The 24,874-nt window shown below is 39.4% G+C and overlaps 1 protein-coding gene across 5 annotated transcripts in view; it reads left to right on the top strand.

Annotated features, from left to right (window-relative positions):
• The first annotated feature begins 1,896 nt into the window (after nucleotides 1-1,896).
• Nucleotides 1,897-24,874, top strand: part of DPY19L3 (dpy-19 like C-mannosyltransferase 3) — a 75,467-nt gene continuing 52,489 nt past the window's right edge. For 2 of the 5 annotated variants that reach the window (XM_032486212.1, XM_032486209.1), the window contains exons 1-3: nucleotides 1,897-2,072; nucleotides 3,846-3,987; nucleotides 6,202-6,335. In XM_032486212.1, the coding sequence (XP_032342103.1) occupies nucleotides 3,885-3,987; nucleotides 6,202-6,335 (237 nt within the window). In that variant the 5' untranslated portion in view covers nucleotides 1,897-2,072; nucleotides 3,846-3,884. Of the gene's footprint in view, nucleotides 2,080-2,137; nucleotides 2,547-3,845; nucleotides 3,992-6,201; nucleotides 6,336-24,874 lie in introns of those variants that run through there. The other 3 variants (XM_032486210.1, XM_032486211.1, XM_032486213.1) reach the window with 3 other exon arrangements.

Raw genomic sequence — 24,874 nt, 5'->3', positions numbered from 1 at the left:
AGTAGCAAAGCCCTGCGATGGCTTTCAAACTTTACTGAACAGAGACTCATATGGAAAACTTCTTAAAAGGGATTATTGGTCCCTGATCCCTACAGATTATGACTCAGTAGGTTTAGGTAGGACATGATAATTTCCAACAAGTTTCCTGGTGATGGTGACAATGCTGCTGCAGGTACCCAGACCACACTTTTGAGTTGCACTTTTCCAGCACAGCTTAACAAGTGCTGGCATCCATAGAGGAAAAGCCAGAGTCCACCAGGTTTCAAAACACAATGCAAACTGGAAGTATTCTTGTCTACCTCTGCAGTCACAGTTCATGACCAGCGTGGGCAAAGGTGTACCACCCATCACCCCCAGGGTTGCTGTATCAGAATTAAGGACTCATTCTTAATAACTTATTTATTCCCAAGACTTACTCTTAGCAGTGGATGCCTCTTCCTCTCAAAGCTTTATCTTGCTTAGTAAAGCCATTTCATATTAAAACAAGCAGCTGCTAACAAGTACTATTTACCTTACTGAAGGGATGCATGTTTCACAACAGACTCATTTTCCCCAGAGGGAGACAATTTAAGAAAAAAACCCTATATAATAGTAAGGAGTGGGGGACCTATCTAAGGAGGAATCAATTCACATATGTATTTATTAAGAACATAAATGTATTTTATGTAAGGCATCTTAAGGTGAAAGAAAAAGATTATAAATAAACAATCCCTGTTCTCAAGTCCATAACATGAAATAAAGAATACACCAACAATCATGTTGAAACATGACAAATGCCATCTGAAAAAACAGCTGACATTTATTTTTATTAAAACCACCCAGCAGATACCTCAACCCATTCGCACAGAATGTGTGTTTGTTATTAATACCAACAGACACGCAGAGGAGAAAAACATCAAACAGGGGTAAGTAAGAAAGACACCTGGCTGAAGTAATTCCGTGCAGGAATTAGACAGATGGGCAGTCTTTTTACAGGTGGAGGACCCAAAGGACCGTTCTTTAACAAAAATCAATTAACGTGTGCTTTGAGATCTGCTGACTAAAGGTTTTACCTACTACTATTCTTTGCAATGTGAGTAAGAAAGATACCCACGTGTACAGCACAGAAACTGCCCTCAAAAAAGGCTTACACTCTAGTTTGGAGACGGAGTAACACCGAGAAAGAAGACAGAGGAGCACATTCTCGGAGACAAAAGTGGGATGATAGCTGGCTCCCCCGACCCCCTAAACAGGGGTGTCTTTGGAGATGCGGTATTATCTGTGTAGATGCTCTCACTGGCAGTGAGTGAAAGACTTCCAAGCACGGAGCAGCGGCCGCTGGGGGCCTGACGGTTTGCCAAGACCCGGGGGGAGGGCGCGCCAGGCCTTGCAATGCGGGAAGCTGGGAGCTGTCCGAGTGGTCGGACTGCTTTCGTCCGTCCTGGCCTTGCCGACAGCTCCGCATCCGCCAGCTCAGGGGACAGGAGGGCATCGGCCGAAGGAAGAGTTTTCCGCCGCCCCACCCTCCCCTCGAGGGCCGAAGTGGTGCCGCGGCTCCCGCGGTCTGACCTCAGGCCACCCTTCCCCGCAGAGGGGCGCTCTGGCCCTGCGCCGCGCTTCTTGCTCTGGCCTGGGAGTGGCGGGCGTCTGCGTGGGCGAAGGTGGCCTCGGCCCCCGCAGGGTCCGCGGAGCAGCAGGACGCAGGTGGACGAAAGGGTACTCAGCTACCTGGGACTGGCCGGCCCAGCGAGCGGAAGTGCGCCGCTTCCTTCCGGCCGGCGCCGCACGAGACAGGGCGGGGCAACCTGGGAGGGGGCGGGGGTCTCCGCTGACGGACGGCTCCCGGGACCTATGGGCGCGGCCGCAGCGGCCCGGCCTCCCGGGCGCGCCCCCTCTCCGGGGCGGCTGACGACCCCAGTTCCTCATTTCCACGGTGCCACACAAAGCTCCGCTGCAGTCGCCGCCGGGTCCGGGCTGTCCCCGCGACGCGCTGCGGGCCGTGACGCGGCCCCGCCCCCTCGGCCCTCGGCGCCCCCGCCCGGCCTCCCTCCTTCTCGGCCCCGAGCTGCGCGTGAGGACGGCTGAGGCCGCAGGTCTGTGGTGCGTGTCGGGCCGCGGGTGGCGCGAGCGGACGCGCGGGCGCGAGGCTTCGGCGCGGCCCGGGAATGTCCGGCGGGTGGGCGGCGCTGCGCCCTCGCCTAGCGGCGTTCGGCCGAATCCGCTGCGAAGACCGAGAGCCCGCTAGCCGCCCCGCCGCGTGGCGCAGTCGGGGGGCGCGGCCCCGGCCTTCGCGGCGTCTTGGGGCGCCTGGTGTGGAACGTGGCGCCCTATTAACCTCCCGAGATGGGGGGCCGAGCAAAACAACTCAGGAGGGAGCAAGTTTGCCGAGGGCGGGGCACCTTCTCGGGTGACTTCTCCGCTCTTGGACGCTCGGGCGGAGGGAGGGCCTGAGGGTCTCCAGCCTCCGCGGCCACGCGACTTCCTGGGTGAGCTGGAGCGAGTTACCGAACTTCTCTGGCCTCGGAGTCTGGCGGGGGCCCCCGGTGCTGTAGGGCTGGGGTGCGCAGGTAAGCTGAGTAACACGTCCTGCAGCTCCCCGGGATGCCCAGTACGTGCCAGTCCTTCTAAGCAATAGAGAAGAAAAGCACCACTCTCATGTCCCTTTTCAGACGTTTTTTAAAATGGCATTCCTTGTAATTTGATGGGGAAACTTTTGTTTCGTGGGTTCATGCAATTATCATACAGAGGTGGCGCTTCAATATTAGTTGCCCTTCTGTTTTAACGTGGTACGGTGTATCATTTGTGGGATTTTACAGCTCCGCTCAGAGTCCTTAGAAAGGGCATGACTCTAGGATAAGGTAATTTGGGGTAAGCCCATCTCTGGCAGTACGAGTTTGCCGACACTCCTTTTCCCCCTTGTTGCTCCAGAGTCTCCATTTTCAGTGCTTGCACCCGAAGTCTGTTTTGCTTCTCAGATTTTTTTTGTATGCATGCATTCATGCATAAATGAATAAATTGAATAATGTTGATTGGTTTGTTCTTTTCACTAGAGCAACTTGTTTACTTTTCGGAATTAATAAACTGCCCAAGGAATATCGTCTGGCAACTGGTCATATTTAATAAATAATTAATAAAACGCTGTTCGTTCTTGGGAGGAGTGACGCAAGATGTTCCGGGGGACTGTAACCAGCTTACTCACTGCCACCACTCCCCCGCCTCCCACTTGCTGCTTCCAAACCAGGCTCCTTCTCCCTGCAGTCACTCCCACTGTTGCTCCCTGGCATAGCAGCTGCCCTGATTGGCACACCCCCGCTGCCATCACCACTGAGGCATATTCCTAAAGCTTCCAATGTGAATTGATTTAAAGAACACTGGTATCAAAATTCCTGAGACCAGACAGTATTTCAGTTCTTCAAAATCGGTCTATCAACAATCAAGAAATTTACTTCTGAGTACCTTTCCCATGGTAGGATACTTTATAAAATAATATGAAACTACATAACTGTGTGACAAATTGCATGGTAACATGGCTCAGAAAGGGGAAAGATAAGCAGGGGTTGGTGCATCAGAAGGAGGCTTCCTGGAAGAAGGGACAGAGGCTTGTCTGTGATGCTCACCTGTATTCCTAACTCTTGGCAACGCCTGCCTTAGAACAGGCACTTCATAAATGGGGTTGTGTTAAAGAAATATTTGTGTTGTGTCTTAAGATTAGCTTTGAAGGCTGGTTAAAATTTGAGTGGGAAAATGGGAGGGTATGCTAAGCAAGGGAAGAAACTAAGGTAAAGTCAAATGAGCACAGGGTGTATTTGGGGAGAGAGGATACTGACATATGGATGGATGGTGGTTTACCTCTGTGTTGTTCGTAGGAGTGCTTGGAAGAACAATGCGTGTAAGTCTTTGACACCATGATATCCATCAGGCAAAGAAAAGGAATAAAAACCACAGAAGTTTCCGAGGATTATGCGGTACAAGAAGAAAATGTGAAGTTGGAAAATAAATTGCCATCTAGTAGGTGATTTAAGTTAAAACAGCATTTGGGGTTGCTTTGTGTATGTGTGTGTGTACATGTGAAAATAATTACTCTCCAATAGGATGAAAATTTAGTGAGACATGGTAGTTGAAGAAACTTGTTCTGCTACCCTGATACTTTAGTTTTACAGGTGATTTGATTGTAATTAGGTAATACTGGTTTTACAGTTACAATTAGATAAAAGATGAAAAGACCTCTGATTAGAACCCTTTGTTTCTCAGCTGGCTGTTCAGTATGGTTACACCAGTCTGATCCTTTGACTCTCTATAGAGTGATACTTTTCCCCATTGTTCAGATTTTAGTCTAGTTCAAATTTTTCTGGTTTGAGTATGCTGGTCACAACTAGATGACCTTACCTTGGGTGAGTTTCTCATTTCATTAAAGTATTGAAAGGTGAATCAGACTTTAAAAAAATTCTTTATTTTCAGGTAAATTCCTGAAATTTTCTCCTTTGCTTCTTTTGGGGGGTGGGGAAAGTGGTCAGAATTTGGTAAATTGTTTAATTCTTTGATAATGTTGAAGACTTGCTAAGCTGTACGTAAGATGGCATTAATTACCAACTTCTTGCCTCCCTAGTTGCTCTCTTAGACTAAGCATAGTAAGGATTTTTAAAAGTAAGCATAAAAAATTCCGTGTCCATCAGCCATTTTGGATATCTGACAGAATTTAGGTCAGTTGCAGCTAGAGCTAGTGAAGTAATTTCGGGTAACAGCTTTATAAAATAAAAGTAATCTATATTGAGAAGGCATGCCATCCAACTCAGCTGTTAGCAATTTGGGACAATACAGAGTACTTTCTGAAAACTTTATTAGAAATACAAATGCAAATTCAAGTTTGTCCTTTTAAATTAAAAAGTAAAACTCTGAGGACTATTCATTTTACCGAAGCAGTATTTATTCATGTCAGAAAATGAAAACTAAAGAAAAGCAATAGAGAAGGAAAAAATATTCCCACAAACCTACTCATCCTTAGATTGCCACCGATGACACTTTATCTTGCTGTCTGAATGTTCTCTGCACCTGTATGCCTACAAGCATTCAGATGTGGTTTTACAAAATTGTAATCCTACGTGCTGCTGTGTAACTTGCTGTATTTCTGTGTGTTACAAACATATCATGTCAATGTATTTTTAAAATACTGTCAATGTATAGTCATTATGTGACTAATAGCATAATTTAATTTCCTGCTTAATATTTAGATTTTTTTTTAACCTTTTATCTGTACAAACTGAACTGCGATAAATATCCTGTGGCCAAATGTATGCTTAAAACTTTAATTATTTCGTCGGGGTTTATGCCTAGATTTAGAATTACTAGTCAAATAGGGTGCTCATTTGATGGCTTTTACTTCCTATTACCAGTGTTGCATTCCAGAGAGGTATCAATTTATTCCAACACCAGCAGTGTTTGAAAAAGTGTGTTTTTTTGTATCCTTTCCAAAGCAGAATACTAAGCATTTTAAGCTATCAAATTGGCCAGTATTATAAAAGTTACAGCTCTTCATTTTGATTTGCATTTCTTTAGTACTAACTTTTTTTATCTGTTAAGTTTATTGGCTTTTCTTTTCTTTTGTGCCTTGCCTGTTCATGTCCTTAATTTCCTACTGGAATATTCATTGTGTTTTTCTTCCTTATCTTGAAAGTATCCTATATTAAGGATACTTAGCCCTGTGTATATGTGCTATAAATATTTTTCCTAGTTTATACATCCTTGAACTTCAGTGTGATGGATTTTTTTCCTCTGGGCTTTAAAATTTTAAGTAATCAGGTTTGGGTGTAGCTTTTAATGAATAAACCACACATTGTAAGTAGACCATCTCAAAGATTGTTTTTATTTTAGATCTGTAACCCATTTATTCCTCCATTTAAGAAACTTAGTAGTTAAATGTGGCCAAACATAGGCCATCGGTGTTAAGAATGATTAAGACAGTATACTTGTCATCAAGAAGTTCCCATTCTCTAGTTGGCAAAATGGACAAATGAACAGTTAGATACAATGGGATAAAAACTGTAATAAGAGTATGAAAAGTATAGAAGGGTCTGTGGAATCATGGAAGGCAGCCTCTCACTCTCCTGGAGATGGGGAAGGCTTCACCAGTGACAGGCAGCTGGAGCGTAGCATGCTTGGCAGTCTGAAATAGAACTGTTAAATCCTTTACCGACTTAGTTTTTTATCTGTTTATTTTTCTAAAAGGTTGTACCAGTGGAAGATTATGGAAGATTCTGTCTTTTACAATTGGTGGAACTGTTGCCCTTTGCATTGGACTTCTTACATCTGTCTACCTGGCCACTTTACATGAGAATGATTTATGGTTTTCTAATATTAAGGTATGAACATTGTATGATTTACTCATCAGTGTCTCTAACAGTTAGCCATTTAGATGAATAAGGCAGTTCCATTTTGCCAAAAAGAATCTAGTCTCTTAAAAGCTTTGGCTAAAGGGTAAAATGACTTTTTGTTTGCTAGTTTAAAATAACATCAGAAATTTTATAATCAAGTGAGTTTTCCCATTTTCATTAACTTATTCCAATTATGCATCAGTTACTCTAAGCGAGTATTTTTAAAGCTGTGGATTGTGAAATTGTTGTAGTAGGCCATGAGTAACATTTTTCTTAGTGAAATAAAATATAAGAAAATACTTTTACATATGGTATGGTTGAGAATTATTTATGAAACTTTTATTTTAATTATATGTATGTATGTACAAACTGGGTCATAGCATAGTATACATTTTTTTCTGTTGGATACAGTGGGGGGCAAAAAAAAAAAAAAAAATAGGAGAGCCAAAAGCCACTGCTCTAAACCATGGAGTCTTAATCTGGCTCCACAGATGACCTTGATGTGGTGTACCTTCCTAGTAGGGAATGCGAATGATTGAGGGGAAGCCATAACTTTGATCAGAGTCTCAAGAGGCACCAGTTTCCTTGTCTTTCTCCTCTCTCTCTCAGCGTTTCTAGGTGTCCTTTAATTTGCATTGTGTTCAGAACAGGTATATCACTTAGAAGGAAACTTACACCTTGTCAGTGCTTTTCATTCAAATATACCTTGCTTTTGATCCAGAAATGTCATGATCTTTATTTTGCGGAGAAGGGATGTGGGTGGGAAGGTTAGGTTTTTGTTTATTTATTTATTTTTAATGGCGGTACTGGGGATTGAACCCAGGACCTCATGCATGCTAGGCATGCACTCTACCACTGAATAACCCCCTACCCCAAATCATGATCTTTGACCTAATTTCCCACCATGGCTTCTAATGTCTAGTTGCTTACAAAGGTAAGATTCACTTTCACAGGCAAAGATTGATCATCTATGAGAATATTCCAAAAAATCTGTGCAGAATCTAAAGACAGCCCCCAAAGAGAGTTTTTCAAAATGTTTTGAGCTTTGGTTTCATTTTTGGAATGAGTCTTCAAAGCAGACTGCTTTGAATGACAGACTTTATGTTTATGAATAATTTCTATTATGTTTATTTTTAAAATCTCTTATATTACTCTGTAGTTACAGAATGTAAAAAAAAAAATTGACACAACATTGATACTGTTACAGAATGTATCTGTGTATCTATCTTTATACGAATTATCATGGTACCAAAGAACAATAATTCTTATCCTTTAGTGACAGTTGCCAGTTTTTCTTTTCAAGAGAAATTTTACTTACCTATGTCTCTTTAAAATGGAGTACCTATAAACAGATCCCCTGAAATTAGGATACTTAATACTTCTTCATTAACACAAGTATTTTGAATAAAGTCTGGAATTTCCGTTTTGTGGGCATATAGCAAAAATTAAACGCTAGTAACTATGTAGCAAAGAGACATGGTGAAAGAGATGACATAATTTTAAACCGTAAGTTTAGTTCTTTAAAGCTAATAGGTGGCCCTGCTAGCACCCTTAAATAGATACACCCCATCATCAAGAAACCTGAGCATTCCTGACTTTTCTCTCTTTACTCTCACTGGGTTAAGGAAGTCATTATACTGTGACCTTTTCTGTGGGTCACATTGGCTTCAACACTATTGGGAACATGGAAGGAGTAACAGAGACTTCTGAATTGGTCAGTAGATTTTCCAGTATATAAATTAATCTAGTACAAATGTGTTAAGCTCCTATAGTATGACAGCAGGCACTGTGCTCAGTGGTAGTAATACCACCAAATGGATCAAGGCTTCTGCTCTCAAGGAGCTTACGTTCTTGAGAAGGATACAGGCGAGTAGGCAGACAGTTACAGCACATCCAGAGTCAGTGCTGTGGAGGGGTGAGGTGGAGTCATGTGGGAGTGCATAGGAGAGGTGGCTAACGTGATTTTGGGAGCACATAGGAGGGGTAGCTAACATGATTTTGGAAGATCAGGGCAGGTTTACTAAGGGAGGATGTGTTAAGAAGATTTGAAGGATGAATAAAGGTTAACCAGGTAAACTGGGGAGGAAAGATGGGTGTCATAAGGAAGGGACACATACAGGAAATTCAAGAGGCAAGAGAGCCTGGAATGTTCAAGGTATTTGGCAGTAGTTCAGCCTGGCTGGAGAATGGATGGGGAGAGGGGCAGGGCTGGGGATGCTGAACAGAAGCCAGATCATGAAGAGGCTTATCTTTTGTGTCTCAGAGAAAGAGCTTCCTCTGAACATAGCAGTGAGCCCCATTTTTTAAGGAGGCATTGGTGTCACGTTGGTGTTTTAGAAAGTTGACTCGGGCTACAGCATAGGGAATGGGTTTGAGGAGGGTAAAACTGTAAGTCCTATTCAGTGGATTCAGTAATATCTGAATATCTAATTAAGATACTAAGTTTAAAAAAAAAAAAAGAAAAGAAAAGATTTTTCTGTGTGCCAGACACTGATCTAGGCCTTGGGAATACAGCATTTGACTAAGATGTGGAACTTAATTCTGATGAGGAGAAATAAGTCAGAAACCAAGAAATAGTACTACAGTGAAAATCAAACAGGATGAGGAGGCAGTTATTGGCAGGCTGCTTGAGATTGGGAGGTAAGGCAGACTGCTTTGAGGATAAGACATAGGAGAAGACCTAAATGATGAGAAGGGACCAGCCTAGCTAAGCTCTGTGAGGACATTGTAAGCAGAGGGAACAGCGAAGAGGCTCTAAGGTAGGAATAAATTTGTCAGGTCAGGTATCAGAGAGAAGGCACGTATGGCCAGAATTTTATGAGCAACGAGGAAAATGGTAGAAGAGAGGAAAAGACCAGGTCATGCAGGGCTTTGTAGGCTGGACAGGAGTTGGAGAGAAGTGGACAGAGAGAGAGTTGGAAGGATGTATTGATTCACCGTTTGTGTGGAGTGCGGTTGAGGAGGAAGAATCACCAACAGTGACCCTCTTTCTCCCGTCTGCGGAAGGACAGATGGCTAGATCTCCATTTGCTGGGATTGTGAACCCTGCATGAGGAGCAGATCTGGAGGGTGCAGTGACTGCTGACAGCAGCTACCCAGGGTGAAGCCAGACTTTATAGGTTAAAGGCACAGTCCTCCCCAAAACTTCAGACTCCAGTCACAACTTTGGGGGTCCTCAGGCTACCCTTATTCCTGATGAACTGGTTATAAATTCAGTAAAATGACTCAGAATTCAGGAAAGCCCTATACGTATAATTAGTTACACACTGGTCAAAATCTGAGACAGTCCCAGATTCCAAGTGTGCATTTTCCTTTCCCCGTAGAGTCAGGATGCCCTACCTCCCTGGCACATCAGTGTGTGACAGTGTGTAGAGTATCGCCAAGCGGGGCCGCTTACCTGAGATCTGCTGTCAAGAGTTGCTGTTGGGGTTTTATTATTTATGCGTGATTGATTAAATCTTTGGCCACAAGGTTGAACTCAGTCTCCAGCCCCCCTGACTACCCAGAGGTTGGGCTGTTTTCTATTAGCTCAAAGCCCCAGACCTCTAATTAAATGGTGGATCTCTCTGGCTTGGCCAGTTCCCATCCCGAGTCATCTCCTTAGGAAAAAATGATCTAGGAGCCTACCCTGAGTCACCTGTTAGTGCAGACTGTCAGATGTGGACCAAGGAACCCACCATGAATAACAAAGATACTCTTAGCACTTGGGAAATTCAAGAATTTATTGGCTACCTCCCAGGAACTGGGGACAAAGGCCAGCCAAATTATTATACAGGGAGCAGTGCAAGAAATGATGAGTTCAGGTTTGGATACACTGTGAGTCACTTTCAAAATAGTCCCAGTAAAGACGTGGAGTAAAGGAAGCTGGATTTATGGATCTGAAGGCAGGAGTTCCATCTGTGTTAGAAATGGACATTTTCATATTACCAGCTTGTAGCTGTGTGGGCAAGATTGTCTGAGGAGTATTCGGGGTGAGAAAAGAAAGACTGTGGACGAGATTCTGTCATGTACCCTCTGGGAGAAGCTATAAAACAGGCACATCCTCTTAACAGATTTCTCCCCACCACCCCCATCCCCAGAAACTTAAAATTGAGCTCAGAATCTTAATGCATTTTTCTCTCTATCCAAGCAATAGCTCATAACACAGACTTCCCCACATCCCCGCCAAAGCCCGTGTCACAAGAGGAATCTCAGGTGTTATGACCATTTCTCAAACCAAATGATAGGTGTTTTGTTTATTTTTTGTCTTAGAATTATCTAGACCCAGTGGTGCTCAACAGAACTCTGCACTGAGGGAGATGATCTGTATCTGCACTGTACAGTAGCTGCCAACCAAATGTAGCTTTTGAACACTGGAAATGTGACTAGTGCAAAAGAGGAACTAAATTTTAAATTTTACGTGTGGGAGAGTGTAGCTCAGTGGTAGAGCACATGCTTAGCATGCATGAGGTCCTGGGTTCGGTTCCCACGACCTCCATCAAAAAACTAAACAAATAAATACAATTATCTCCCCTAAAATTAAAAACAAATGGAATCATAAAAATTTTTTTTAAATTTTACTTAAATTGAACTTTAATTTTAAATTGTGTATATTTTCTGTGCATTAACTTACGAAAATTATACCCATTACTGATCAAAGATAATAATTAGCCAAAGGAAAAGCTCATTTTCAGAGTTTATACGCCTTCATAAATTTACTCCTTTACATCATTTTCATAGTGGGGGATTATGGGAATTTTTGAGAAGTATAAATCTGTTTTCCTTTTTTATTTGTGGGTTATAACTTATCAAAATTGCTAAGCTAGTTTTTTATGAAAATACTTTTTGATCTTTTGAGTATTTTGAATTAGTGGTAATTATTCAGAGTGAAAATATTGCTAATGAAATAGACAAGTCATACATTCAGTTTGTACATTCAGAATAATTTTTTAAATGTTAATAGCAATGTTAGTGTTTGATATTTGATATGTAGGAAGCCTGGCACAGAGAAACTTGACAGTTGAAGAGGAGAAGATGTTGCTTTAAATGTTCACAGAAAATGTGTAGTATCCTCTCCTAGCACTGTTTTTTTTTTTAATTAAAAAGTTATTTTCCTATTGTGTTGTATTTCCCTTGCTGGGAAACTGAAAGTATAAGAGATTTTTTAAAATAATGTCTTTATCATTTAAATGTCTAAATAAGACATTTATTGAATGTCTCCTTTGTGCTTTGCACTGTTTTAGGTGGATTTTACACCTATTTTATTTAATCTGGCTGTTTCTGAAGCCCAGACACTTAAACTCTAACTTGTCCTTTCAGTGCAGCCTGCTTTTTTGCTGCTCTTTATTCTAAACAAAACAAAGAAGGAGGCTTATAGCCCATGCTCTTGCTTGCTATACTCCCCTTACAGTGGCTGGCACACCATCAGTGCTAAGCAGGCAGTGGTGTATTGGAGTAGAGTTAACCTCTAGGGGTGACGGAGTGTTGCAGGCAGGGGAGATGGGGACATAGGGAGACAACTGGCTGCTAATAGGATCTGGGTTGGAACTGGAGCAGAAGGTTGCAGCCTTTGGAGCTTGCCTTCAGGGATAGGATATAGTTAGTACTGGCAAGTGGGAGCCAATCACTGCATTTTTTAAAAAACAATTTTATTGTGGTATAAATTCTATACAGTAAACTACACATATTTCAGATGTACAATTTGATAAATTTTGATAGTTGTATACATCTATGAAACCACCATCACAATAAGATACCTGACATTTCCATCACTCCTCAAGAGGTGTAAATTTCAAACTCCCAATTTATCCCTTCCCACTCCCTTTATCCTCTAGTAACTATAAGTCTGTTCTATATGTCCGTGAGTCTGTGTCTGTTTTATAAATAAGTTTGTGTCTTTTTTTTTTTAGATTCTACATATAAGTGATATGGCATTTTTCTTTCTCTTTCTGGCTTACTTCACTTAGAATGACCATCTCCAGGTCCATCCATGTTGCTGCAAATGGCATTATTTTATTCTTTTTTATGGCTGAGTAGTATTCCATTGTATATATGTGCGTATATACACATATATATGTATACACACTCCACGTCTTCTTTATCCAGTCATCTGTCAGTGGACATTTAGATTGTTTCCATGTTTTGGCTATTGTAAATAGTGCTGCTGTGAACATTGGGGTGCATGTGTCTTTTCAAATTATATTTTTCTTCGAATGTATGCCCAGGAGTGGGATTGCTGGATCATATGGTAACTTTATTTTTTAGTTTTTTAAGAAGCCTCCATACTGTCCTCCATAGTGGCTGCACCAGTTTACATTCCCACTAACAGTGTAGGAGAGTTCGTTTTTTTACTCCACACTGTCTCCAGCTTTTATGACTTCTGGACTTCTTAGTGATGGCTATTCTCATTGGTGTGAGGTGATACCTCATTGTGGTTTTGATTTGCATTTGTCTAAGAATTAGTGATGCTGAGCATCTTTTCACATGCTTGTTGGCCATCTGGATGTCTTCTTTGGAGAGATGTCTGTTTAGGTCTTCTTCCCATTTTTTGATTGGATTGCTTTTTTTTTTATATGAAGGTGTCTGAGCCATTTGTATATTTTGGAAATTAGTCCCTACTGGACTAATTCCCCCATTTGCAAATATTTTCTCCCATTCTGTAGGTTGTCTTTTCATTTTGTTATTGAATCCTTAGCTGTGCAAAAGCTCTTAAGTTTAATTAGGTCCCATTTGTTTATTTTTGCTTTTATTTCCATTACTGTAGGAACTGGTTCAAAAAAAAATACTGCTGTGATTTATGTCAAAGGGTGTTCTGCCTGTGTTTTCCTCTAGGAGTTTTATAGTGTCTGGTTTTACATTTAAAGCCTAGGTCTTGGTGCTCATGACCCAAGCAAGATGTCAGCCTCCAGGAAAGCTCATGTAGATAAACACTCCCCAAATGTCCATCACCAGCTTTTATGTCCCCAGGGTGAGCCCCCTACCTCCTCAGGACACCTGCCAAAACCACCAGGCAGTTCTGGCCCAGGTTCCTAAGAAATCAGCACCTCTGCCCGTGGACCTGGCGCTCGCAAGATTCCCTGTGCATCTCCTAAGAGAGTGAAGTCTCTGTTTCCCCCAGTCCCATGGGGCTCCTGGAGTTAAGCCCTGCTGGCCTTCAAAACCAGATGTTCTAGGGGCTCCTCCTCCCAGTGCTGGAACCCCAGGCTGGGGAGCCTGATGTGGGGCTCACAACTCTCACTTCTGTGGGAGGGGCTCTGCGACTTAATTATTGTTTGGCTTGTGGGTCGCCTACCCCGGCGGGGTAGGGGGCCTGATTATATAGCGAGCACGCCCCTCCTGCCATCCTGCTGTGGTTCCTTGTTTGTTTCCAGTTGCAGAAGATCTTTTTTGCTAGGTTCCAGTCGTGTTTTTCGATGGTTGTTTATCAGTCAGTTGTGGTTTTGTTGTAGTCATGAGGGGAGCAAGCTTGTAATCATTGCATTTTTAATGATTTGTGTTTAGTAGATGCTGGAGTAAATATCTATATGGTTTGGGTTATTTTTGTTTTTTGAACATGTATTGTGTTTTTTATTGCATAAACTATACCATGATAACAGCAACAAATTTGTTAATGAATTCATTACGCTTAACAAAAAATAATTTTCATTTTTCCCTTCCATTCTTCGTCCTGTGTGTGTATATATATTTTACTTATTTATGACCCCAATATAGTTTTTATAATCATCATATGCTTTTTCCATATACAATTATATATTTTTACAGACATTTGCAATTATGTAAATAATCATAGTTATATAATTTAATATTTTTGACATTTTTATACCCTTGGTCATTTCACTATTTCCACACTCCCCAGTTTTGGGTAGATTGTTTCTAATTGTGTTGTTACATCCCTAAAATTTCTTACTTAACTTCTCATTTTAAAGTGGCAGTGTAAAGATGTCAGTTCTTTTTTTAGAAATACCTCAGAGCACTTAAGGAAAATGAAAAACAGTCAAATTCCTTCTTTGATGAAACTCAAGAGAGGTCTGTAATCTGGAACCACGATATATGAGGAAGGGCTGCCAAATCCAGTGAAACTCCAAGGAGTTTAGAAAGATGCTGACAGAGGACTCTCAAAGCTGCAGATTTTAGATAAAGCTGCCAAAGTTTAGTTCTCCAAAGTTACTGGCATATCACGAGGGTGATGGTCCCCTGTGTGGGGCCACGGGACTAGATGTGAGGAGTAATGACAGAAGGATACACTTTGGTATAAAAAAGAAACAAGGTAGGCAGGTTAAAAGGAGTAATCACAGACACAAACGGTTTCTATAAAAATAAGTTTAAGAAGACCAGGATAAAGAGAGAAAACTTACATTTTCAACAGCCCTGAAACTGCTGATCTGTTGACTGAAATGAGGAAAAGACTAAAGAGCTCACTCTTGTAATCCACCCTGTATCACAAGAAAAATTCTTATTGGCCTGAGTGATGGCCCAGGCTTCTCTCCCACTTGAACTTCCTACAAGTAGCTGATTTGAGAAGAACTTCCCACATTCTGAAATGACTAATAATCAGAAAGGAACTAGCACAGGATATTTACAGTGAAACAAGAAAAAAGGGAAGAGAAAAACAAGAACAAATAGTAGGCGAAGAACAGCCACCAGAAAACTTTCACAGCAGAGACATGAAGATTGTGGTCAAATATGTCACATTGAAAACAAACATAAAGCATTTGCCACTGTAGAAGATGAATTCAGGGCAGGAACATAAGAAGGTATATTCCATCTTCAAAGAGATGTAGGAAGATAGCAAAAAGAAATGAAACATAGGCTGGCAGAACTTTGTCAAGAAGTAGAATTTAAAGATATAGCCATAATAGAAATCATGACTGTTGGAAGCAACACACGGGAGACTGGAATCTGTAGAAAGCACAGAAAGGGAAACATTGGATGGGACTGATGAAAGTAAACAAAATGAAATAAAATTAGTAAAGTTAAAATGTTAGAGAGAAGTGACTGCTGAGGAAGAGAGCAGCAAGCATTCATAATTTGTGTCCCAAAGAACCAAAACCATGAAACGGAAAAAAAAACAAAACAAAAAACAAAACTTGAATCTACAAATCAAAAGGGCAAAATGGGTCTCAGGAATATATGGCCTAGAAGAATCATTAGCCGTACATAGCTCCAAAATTGCTGTACTTAAATAGTAAGAAACATTTGGACATCCAGACAGAAAGATCAATTTACCTAGAAGGGGAGCAGAAGTCAGCCTGCCTTCCAACTTTTCCATAGTAACATCCAGGGCTCAAAGACCTTGAATGGTGTCCGCAAAGGACTCATGTAAAAGAAAGTCATTCCATTATATATAAAGCACGATATAAATTTTTTTTTGATTCTGAGAAATACGTATTTTTAAGAATACCTGAAGAACTTGGGAGAGGAAAAACTATCCAGTCAAGAGATAAAAGGCAAAACAATGGTAGAAAGACTGTCAGTGAAGTTCAAATTTATTCAACTGTAGGACTAAGACAAAATAGTTACAGAGCAAAATATGTATCATATGAAGAATGTAATGCTATTATGTAATAGTAACACAATAACAGTATAGTAATAACATAATAACAAGTTAGAAGAGGAAGGGGAAGAGAAGGTAAAAGATAGTGGTGGTATCCTGATTATCTTTTATAGCTAGAAATCAAAAAGTTTCAATTAAAAATAAGTCAAGAAACAAACATGTATGTAAAAGAAAATTCCAAGTAAAATAATGTTAAGTAAAATTGGGCAGAAGTATGAATTTCTTAAGATTGTCATTGCTCATTATAGGAAGTCAGTAGATACTATCCATAGAAATAATTAAGTTATCCTTTTTTTTTCCTTTTTTTTTAGGCTTTATTTTATGAGTTCATCATATATTGACAGCAGGCATGGGTGTTGACACAGGAGGATCATGTTTTTTAATCACCTACCAAAATTACTGTCATTTCTACAGGAATAAAAATATTTAGTTGACTTACAACCCTCCATGGAGGTGATACTAAATGATCGCCAGCCATACTATAAGCCTTAGGTCTTATTGTCTTATTTGCAGTAGGATATCTGATAGGAATTGTTCACCTTAATTCATCCTTGCACAATGTTCTCCACAATACATGTAATGTAGCAGCACATTTTCATTGTGTCTTATCAGTGGGAGCAGTATTTGCCATTATAGGAGGATTTGTTCACTGATTCTCATTATTTTTAGACTATACCCTTAACCTGAGCAAAAATTCAGTTCACTGTTGTATTTGAAGGTGTTGACATAACTTTCTCCCATAACACTTTCTTGGCCTTTCAGAAATGCCATGACATTACTCTGATTATCCAGATCCATATACAACATGAAATACCAATACATCCATAGGTTCACTTATTTCATTCACAGCAGTAATGTTAATTTTATAATTTGAGAGGCATTTGCATCGAAATGAGAGGTATCAATAGTAGAATTAACAACTACTAATCTCAAATGACTACATGGATATCCCCCCACCATATCATACATTTGAAGGACCTACTTACAGAAATTTAAAATAAGAAAAGAGGTAATCAGACCTCTTCCAAGTGGTTTCAAGTCAAAATGGTAACCACTTTGTCTTCCTCAATAAGTGAGGTATTAGTAAAAATTACATGCTTTGTCAAAGTTAAAGCGTAGGTTCAAATCCTTTACGTCTCTATGGCATTTCCATTCCAGCTAGGTGTCCAAGATGCAAACTTTCACACTCTTATGATCATGCATTAATAATTGTTTTCCTGATTAGCTCCTTAGCCCTTTACATTACTTCATTAATGTTAACAACTAAATTAACTTACACAAGGTCATTAGATGCACAGGAAGTAAAACAGTTTAAATTATTCTACCAGCCATTATCCTAATTTTTTTTTTTTGAATAGACTTTATTCTTTTAGAGTAGTTTCAGGTTCACAGCAGAATTGAGCAGAAGATACAGAGAGTTCACATATAGTCTTCCCCACCCACACTTACATACTCCCCTACCCTCAACATCCCCCATCAGTGTGACATATTTGGTACAATCGATAAACTGACATGGGCACGTTATTATCAACCAAAGTCCGTAGTATACTTCAGGGTTCACTCTTGATGCTGCACATTCTGTGGGTTTTGACAAATGCATAATGACATGTAGCCACCACTACAGTATCATACAGAATAATTTCATTGTGCTAAAAATCCCTTGTGCTCCATCTGTTCATTCCTCCCTCCCTCCCTCTCCCCAGACCCCTGGAAACTACGATCTTTTTATTGTTTCTGTAGCTGTGCCTTTTCCAGAATGTCATTTGGTTGGAATCGTACAGTTTGTAGCCTTTTCACACTGGCTTCTTTCATTTGGTAATATGTCTTTTAAGTTTCTTCCATGTCTTCCACGGCTTGATAGATTTTTTTTTAACTGCACATATATTTTTTAATTTACATACATGTACTGTTCCTTGTTTCTAAGAATGTTTAGAGCTTTAGCTTTTTGAACTTACATAGTTATCAAAGGAATAAAGCCAAGCACAAAGTAAGAATTAATTCAAAAAGATACATACACCCTGTTATTAACAGGAACATTACTTATAATTGCCAAGACATGGAAGCATCCTTAGTGCACATCAATAGTTCAATACATAATGAAGATGCAGAATACATACTTATGTAATGAAATACAACTCCCCGTAAAAAAGGATATTTTGCCACTGTGGCCCTTCATTCACTTTTTTTTTCCACTTCAGAAACCAGAATTTTATAACTGGCAGAGATATTTCCATTACATCAAAAACAACAAAATAAATATAAACTTAACCAAGGAGGTTACCTATACTCCAAAAACCAAAATGACCCAAAGAAATGGAAAGATTTCTTGTGCTCTTGGATTGGAAGAATCAAGAATCAAGGTCAAAATGGCCACACTACCCAGAGCAATCCACAGATCCAATGCAACCCCCATCAAAATACTCATGACATTCCTCACAGAACTAGAACAAACAATTCCAGAATTTATAAGGAACCACAAAAGACCCCGAATGCCAAAGCAATCTTTTGTAGGTCTCTTTTTTTTTTCCCCTCTTTCTTCTTTCTGTTCTCTTTTCTTACGGTTTGATAATTAGAGAACGTCTTTTAGCATTTGTTGTAAAGCTAGTTTGGTGGTGCTGAAATCTTTTAGCTTTTGTTTAATCTGTGAAGCTTTTGATTTCTCCATCAAGTCTGAACAAGAGCCTTGCTGGATAGAGTTTTCTTGGTTGTAACTTCCCCCTTTTCCTCACTTTAAATATATTGTGCCACTCCCTTCTGGCCTGTAGAGTTTCTGCTGAAAAATCAGCTGATAACCTTATGGAAACTCCCTTGTATGTTATTTGTTGCTTTTCTCTTGCTAATCTTAATATTTTCTCTTTATTCTTAGTTGTTGTCAATTTGATGACTGTGTTCCTTGGTGTGTTCCTCTTTGGGTTGATTCTGTGTGGTACTCTCTGCGCTTCCTGGACTTGGGTGACTGTTTCCTTTCCCAAGTTGGGGGAGTTTTCAGTGATTATCTCTCCAAAAATTTTCTCAGGTCCTTTCTCTCATCTCTTTCTGGGACCCCTATAATGTGAATGTTAGTGTGCTTCATGTTGTCCAAGAGTTCCCTTTTAAACTATCCTCATTTCTTTTCATTCTTTTTTCTTTTTTTCTGTTCTGAAGTAGTGATTTCCACTAATTTGTCTTCTAGCTCACTGATCTATTCCTCTGCCTCATTTAGTCTATTCTTGGTTCTTTCAACTGTATGGTTCATTTCAGTGATTTTATTCTTCAACTCTGAATATTCTTTATATTTTCCAACCCTTTGCTAAAAACTTCGCTCTCTGCATCTATACTCCTCTTGAGTTCTCTGAACATCTTGGCCATCATTACTTTAAATTCTTTCTCAGATAAATTGCCTATCTCCTCATCACTTATTTCTTCTTTTGTGATTTTATCTTGTGCCTTGGCCTGGAAGATACTCCTTTGCCACCTCATATCGTCTATCTTTCTATGTGTTTGTGGATTCCTTACACAGGCTTTGGGATTATTGTTTTCTTATTTTTAGTATCTGCCCCTGGTGGATGAGGCTGGACTAGAGGCTTACGCAGGGTTCCTGACAGGAGGAGCCAGTGCCTGCCCACTGCTGGGTGAAGCTTGGTCCTGGACCTCTGGCGGGTAGGGCTGTGTCTAGAGGCCTTTGTGGCTTAGGAAGTCTGATGATGGGTGAGGCTAGGTCTTCGTGCTAATGATCCAGTCAAGATGTCTGCCTCCAGGAAAGCTCATGTAGAGTAACACTCTGGAATGTCCACCACCAGCTTTTATGTCTCCTGGGCGAGCCGAAGCTGTCCCCCACATCCCCAGGAGACACTCCAAATCCAGCAGGAAGGTCTGGCCCAGGTTCCTATGAAATCACTGCCTCTGCCCTTGGACCTGGTGCACGTGAGTTTTCGTGTATGCTTCCCAAGCAAATGGAGACTCAGTTTGCCCCAGTCCCGTGAGGCTCCCAGAGCCAAGCCCCCCAGCCTTCAAAACCAGATGTCCTGGGGTCTCCTTCTCTTCCCAGTGCCGGGACCCGAGCTTAGAGCTGACGTGGGGCTTAGCGCTCTCCTGTGGGAGGGCCTCTGCGACTTAACAAATCTTCAGCTTGTGGGTCACCCACCTGAGGGGTATGGGGCCCAGTTATATCCCAAGCATGCCCCTCCCACCATCCTGCTGTGGTTCCCTCTTTATGTTTCCAGTTGCAGAAGGTCTTTTTTGCTAGGCTCCAGTCTTTTTTCGATGGTTGTTCAGCATTCAGTTGTGGTTTCCTTGTAGTCACGAGGAGAGGCGAGCTCGTGGTCCTGCCACTCCGCCATCTTCCATTATCCTAATCTTAATTGCCCTACCATCACTAGAAATTCTTTATATATTAGACAGAGTTAATAATTGTTTTATTACTGTAACAGTCATCAATGATACTGAAGATATGTCTATACACATTATGATTTAAACCTGAATTCCTATGTAATTTCTTTTTTTTAACATTTTTTAAAAATTGAAGTATAGTTGATTTATAATGTATTAGTTTCTGGTGTAGAGCATAGTGATTCAGTTATATGTAAATATATATATATACATTTGTTTCCATTGTAGGTTACTACAAGCCATTGACTAGATTCCACATATAAGTGATACCATGTAATACTGTCTTTCTCTGTCTGACTTACTTAGTATAATAGTCTAGGTCCATCCATGTTGCTGCAAATGGCATTATTTCATTCCTTTTATGGCTGAGTAATATTCCATTATATGCATACATACATACACATGCACACACAACCTGCATCTTCTTTATCAAATCATCTATTGATGAGCATTTAGTTTGCTTCCATGTCTTGGCTATTATAAATAGTACTGTTATAAATATTGGGGTGCATGTATCTTTTCTCTGGATATATACCCAAGAGTGGGATTACTTGATCATATGGTAAGTCTATTTTTAGTTTTTTAAGGAGCCTCCATACTGTCCTCCATAGTGGCTGCACCAGTTTATATTCCTACCAATAGTGTAGGACGGTTTCTTTTTCTCCACACCTTCTTCAGCATCTATTATTATTATTTTTTAATTTGTATTATTTTTATTGAAGTATAGTCATTTGACAATGCTGTGTCAATTCCTGGTGTGCAGCATAATGTTTCAGTCATACATATGCATACATATATTTGTTTTCATATTCTTTTTCATTATAGATTATTACAAAATATTGAATGTAGTACCCTGTGCTATACAGTACAAACTTGTTCTTTATTTTACATATAGTAGTTAGTATTTGCAAATCTTGAACTCCCAATTTATCCCTTTAAATTATCCTTTGAAGTTATAGTTACAAGGAAAGAAAACCCCTGGAATAAAAAAACATAAACCTTCCAAACTAAAGACACACACGACACACACACACACACACACACACACACACACACAGAGACAAGCAGACACAGCTATGTAGTGAAGGATTTGTCCCAAAGAGCAATGAAAAGCATGACACAAAATGTATTAAATATGGTCAAATATTTTTATTTAAATAAATATAAATGGGCTTTACTCACCTAATAAAAACTTTGGATCACAAAGCAGAATTCAAATCACATGCTATATACATAAGATCCTCCGAGAATAAAGTTACTTAGATTAGACCAAAGATAGGACTAAGGACTTACTAAATAAATGCAAAGAGGGGAGAGAAAGTCTCAGACAGAAAGTATTAAATGAGGCAGAGAAGGGCAATATTTCACTGATAAAGATGTAAACCACAAATATGACTATTCATGTATCAAATAATTACAATATTTATGAAGCAAAAAATGACAGGAAATGTGAGAAAAATACAGAAATACATTAGTGTTGAAGAGTTTTAATTCTCAGTTCATAGAAAAGCAAGTGGACAGAAATAAGTAAGGCTATGAAAGACCTAGTGAAAATGCTGAATATGATAGTTCTAATCTGTAAATATCTAAAGAGAGAATATACCTTCGTCTCAGATATCCACAGGGCATTCACTAAAACATTGATAAATTAAGCCATAAGGAAAATCTCAGATCCAAAAATGCAGAAACAATATGGACAATATTCTCTAATCACAGTGCGATGGTGCATAGTGTTGGCTTCTTCCTGATTTTAGGCATAAATGTGACAGTATCTTCTTTTGTTAATTTATTCATTCACTTAAATAAAAATTAGAACTAATTAAAAAGAAAAATCACTTACCACCTGGAATTCTAAAATATTTTAAAAATAACTTTTGGGTCTCATGAAATTAAAACTGAATTTATAGAAATTATAAGTGAAACCTAAAAATTGATGAGGACCGTATTTCAGGACTATGGGTTACACAGCTAAAAGAGTATCCAGAAAAACTGTATCTGTAAATATTATGAAATGGTGATTTTTTTAATGAAATAATGAATTATTCCGCTTATGAAATCTCACAATAGGAGGGATAAAGGTAAAAGAAACTTATTAACTAGAAAATAGGAAAACAATTCATAAAATGAATAGTTATTTTGGGCATGAAGACTGAAGAAAGATAAAGATGGGGTAGGAAGTGAAAATATCCAAAATAAGAAATAATAGAGAAATAATTACAAAGATCATGAAATATGGTAACAGAGTAATAACTATAGAGACCTTGAAATAAAAAAGAGCCAAGTAAGACAATTTCATTTGATTTTATGCAAATTAGATGAATGGATAAAATGGGTGATTTTCTAGAAGAATATAAATTACCAAAATGGCCCCAGAAAACACAATTTCTGTAGATATGATGGAGAAAACTTGAGAAATACATCCCTATCCCTCACCCCAAAATACCAGATCCTGTTGATTTTATGGAAGAATTCTACTAAACCCTTAAGGAACCAAAATAATTCCCGTGGTATTTGAGCCATTCTAGAACACTTATGAGGAAGAAAACGTCCAAATTACTGTTATGTATCAGGTATTACACACCAGAACTGAGGGTCAGAGTATAACTGCAGTCACTCTCCTTATTCCCACCAGTTGTGGTCTGTCAGGTCACTGAGAACAGAAGAGAATCCCGAACCACCGCTCCTGGGGACATATGTACATGTGTGTATAGATACACTCATATTACACATAGGTTACCATGCTAAATTCTCAAAACTCCTCCTGGTAGATTCTATTTTCCTTTTTTTTTTTTTTTAAACAAAAGAGAAAATGAGGTTCAGAAGTGTTAAGTGACTTGCCTGAGGCCATCCACTAACAGGTGCCAGTGTTGGGATTTGAACCTTGTCCAGCTGGCCCCAGAGCCGGGGCTTCCTGGGCTGTGCTGCACTGCCTCTTACTGTCTTCATCCTCTGATTATCTCTTTATGAGAGATGGAAAAAGAGGCAGACCACAGCTGGGAACCATGCATATCAGGCGACTCAAATTCTTGACATATCTAAAAATGACTGCAAAAGCACAGAAGTATTGATTTTGTCGATTTTGTTTTTGACAGTGTTGTTATAAATTGTAGCTAGTAGGCAAATTTGCGAATAAGAAATCCATGCATAATGAGGATTGACTGCATATAATCCAGATAGCATTAAAAAACAAAACTCAGAGACTAATCCTAGTATATATATTGGGTCCAAAATCCTAATTAATACTAGTAAAGAGAATCCAGTAGCACATTAAAGCATGACACACTACAAAAAAGTCTTTTTTTTTTTTTTACCAGGAATACAAAGGAAATTGTTGGGAAATCTATTAATATACTTGTTTGCCATATTAGTACTTCAAGAGATGCAAAGAAATGTATTTTAAAATTTGACATCATTTCCTTGTAACATATATAAATCAAAATAAGGGTAAAGTAGGTAAGCTCATCACATCAGTAGAATGAAAAAGGAAAAACCATGTGATTATCTATTTGACAATCCTTTATGATAAAAATGCCCAACTAACTAGAAATAGAAGAAAACTTTAGCCTCATAAAGGGCATTTGCCCAAAACCCACAGTTAACAGCGTACTTAATAGTGAAAGACTGAAAGCTTTCCCCCAAGATCAGGAACATGATAAGAATATCTGCTCTAGCCACTTGTATTCAGCATTGTACTGGACAGTCTAGTCAGGGAAATACAGCAAGAAAATGAAATGAAAGGCATCCAGATTGGAAAGCAAGAAGTAAAACTGCTTTTGGATGACATGTTCATATATTCAGAATCCACCAAAAAAAATTTATTAGAACTAATAAATGAGTTTATCAAGGCTGCAGGATACAAGATCAGTATACAGAAATTAGCTGTATTTCTATATAGTAGCAATGAACAATATAAAAATGAAATTAGGAAAATAATTCCATATATAATAGTAACAAAAAGATATCTAGGAATATACTTAACAAAAAAGTATAAAACTTAAACCACATTCATACATTGGAAGACAGTATTGTTAAGATGGCAATACTTCCCAAGTTGGTGTACAGATTCAACATAATCTCTGTCAGAATTCCAGGTTGGATTTTTTTTTTTTCTTTGCAGAAATTGACCAGCTGATCCTAAAATTTATATGGATCAAGAGACCCCAAATAGCCAAACAATTTTGAAAAAGAACAAAGTTAGAAGACTCACACTTCCTGATTTCAAAACTTACTACAAGGCTACAGTAATCAAGAGAGTGTGTAGCACTGGCTTAAGCATAGACATATAGATCAGTGGAATGGAATTGAGAGTCCAGAAGTAAACCTTACATTTATGGTCAATTGATTTTCAACAAGGTACCAAGACAATTAAATGGAGAAAGACTAGTCTTTTCAACAAATGATCTAGAGACAACTGGATATTTATGTGCAAAAGAATGAAGTTGGATCCTTTCCTTATACCATATTGCAAAAATTAACACAAAATGGATCATAGACCCAAATATAAGGGCTAAAGCTATGAAACTTAGAAGAAAATGTATGAGTAAATTTTTATGGCTTTGGGTTGGCCGGGCCTTCTTAGATAAACACCAAAAGCACAAATGACTAAAGGAAAACTAATTAAATTGGA

The sequence above is a fragment of the Camelus ferus genome, chromosome 9, assembly GCF_009834535.1.
Source record: "Camelus ferus isolate YT-003-E chromosome 9, BCGSAC_Cfer_1.0, whole genome shotgun sequence".
NCBI lineage: Eukaryota > Metazoa > Chordata > Mammalia > Artiodactyla > Camelidae > Camelus > Camelus ferus.
Note: the sequence above shows the minus strand (reverse complement) of the source record. Positions and strands in the feature narration are given on the sequence as shown.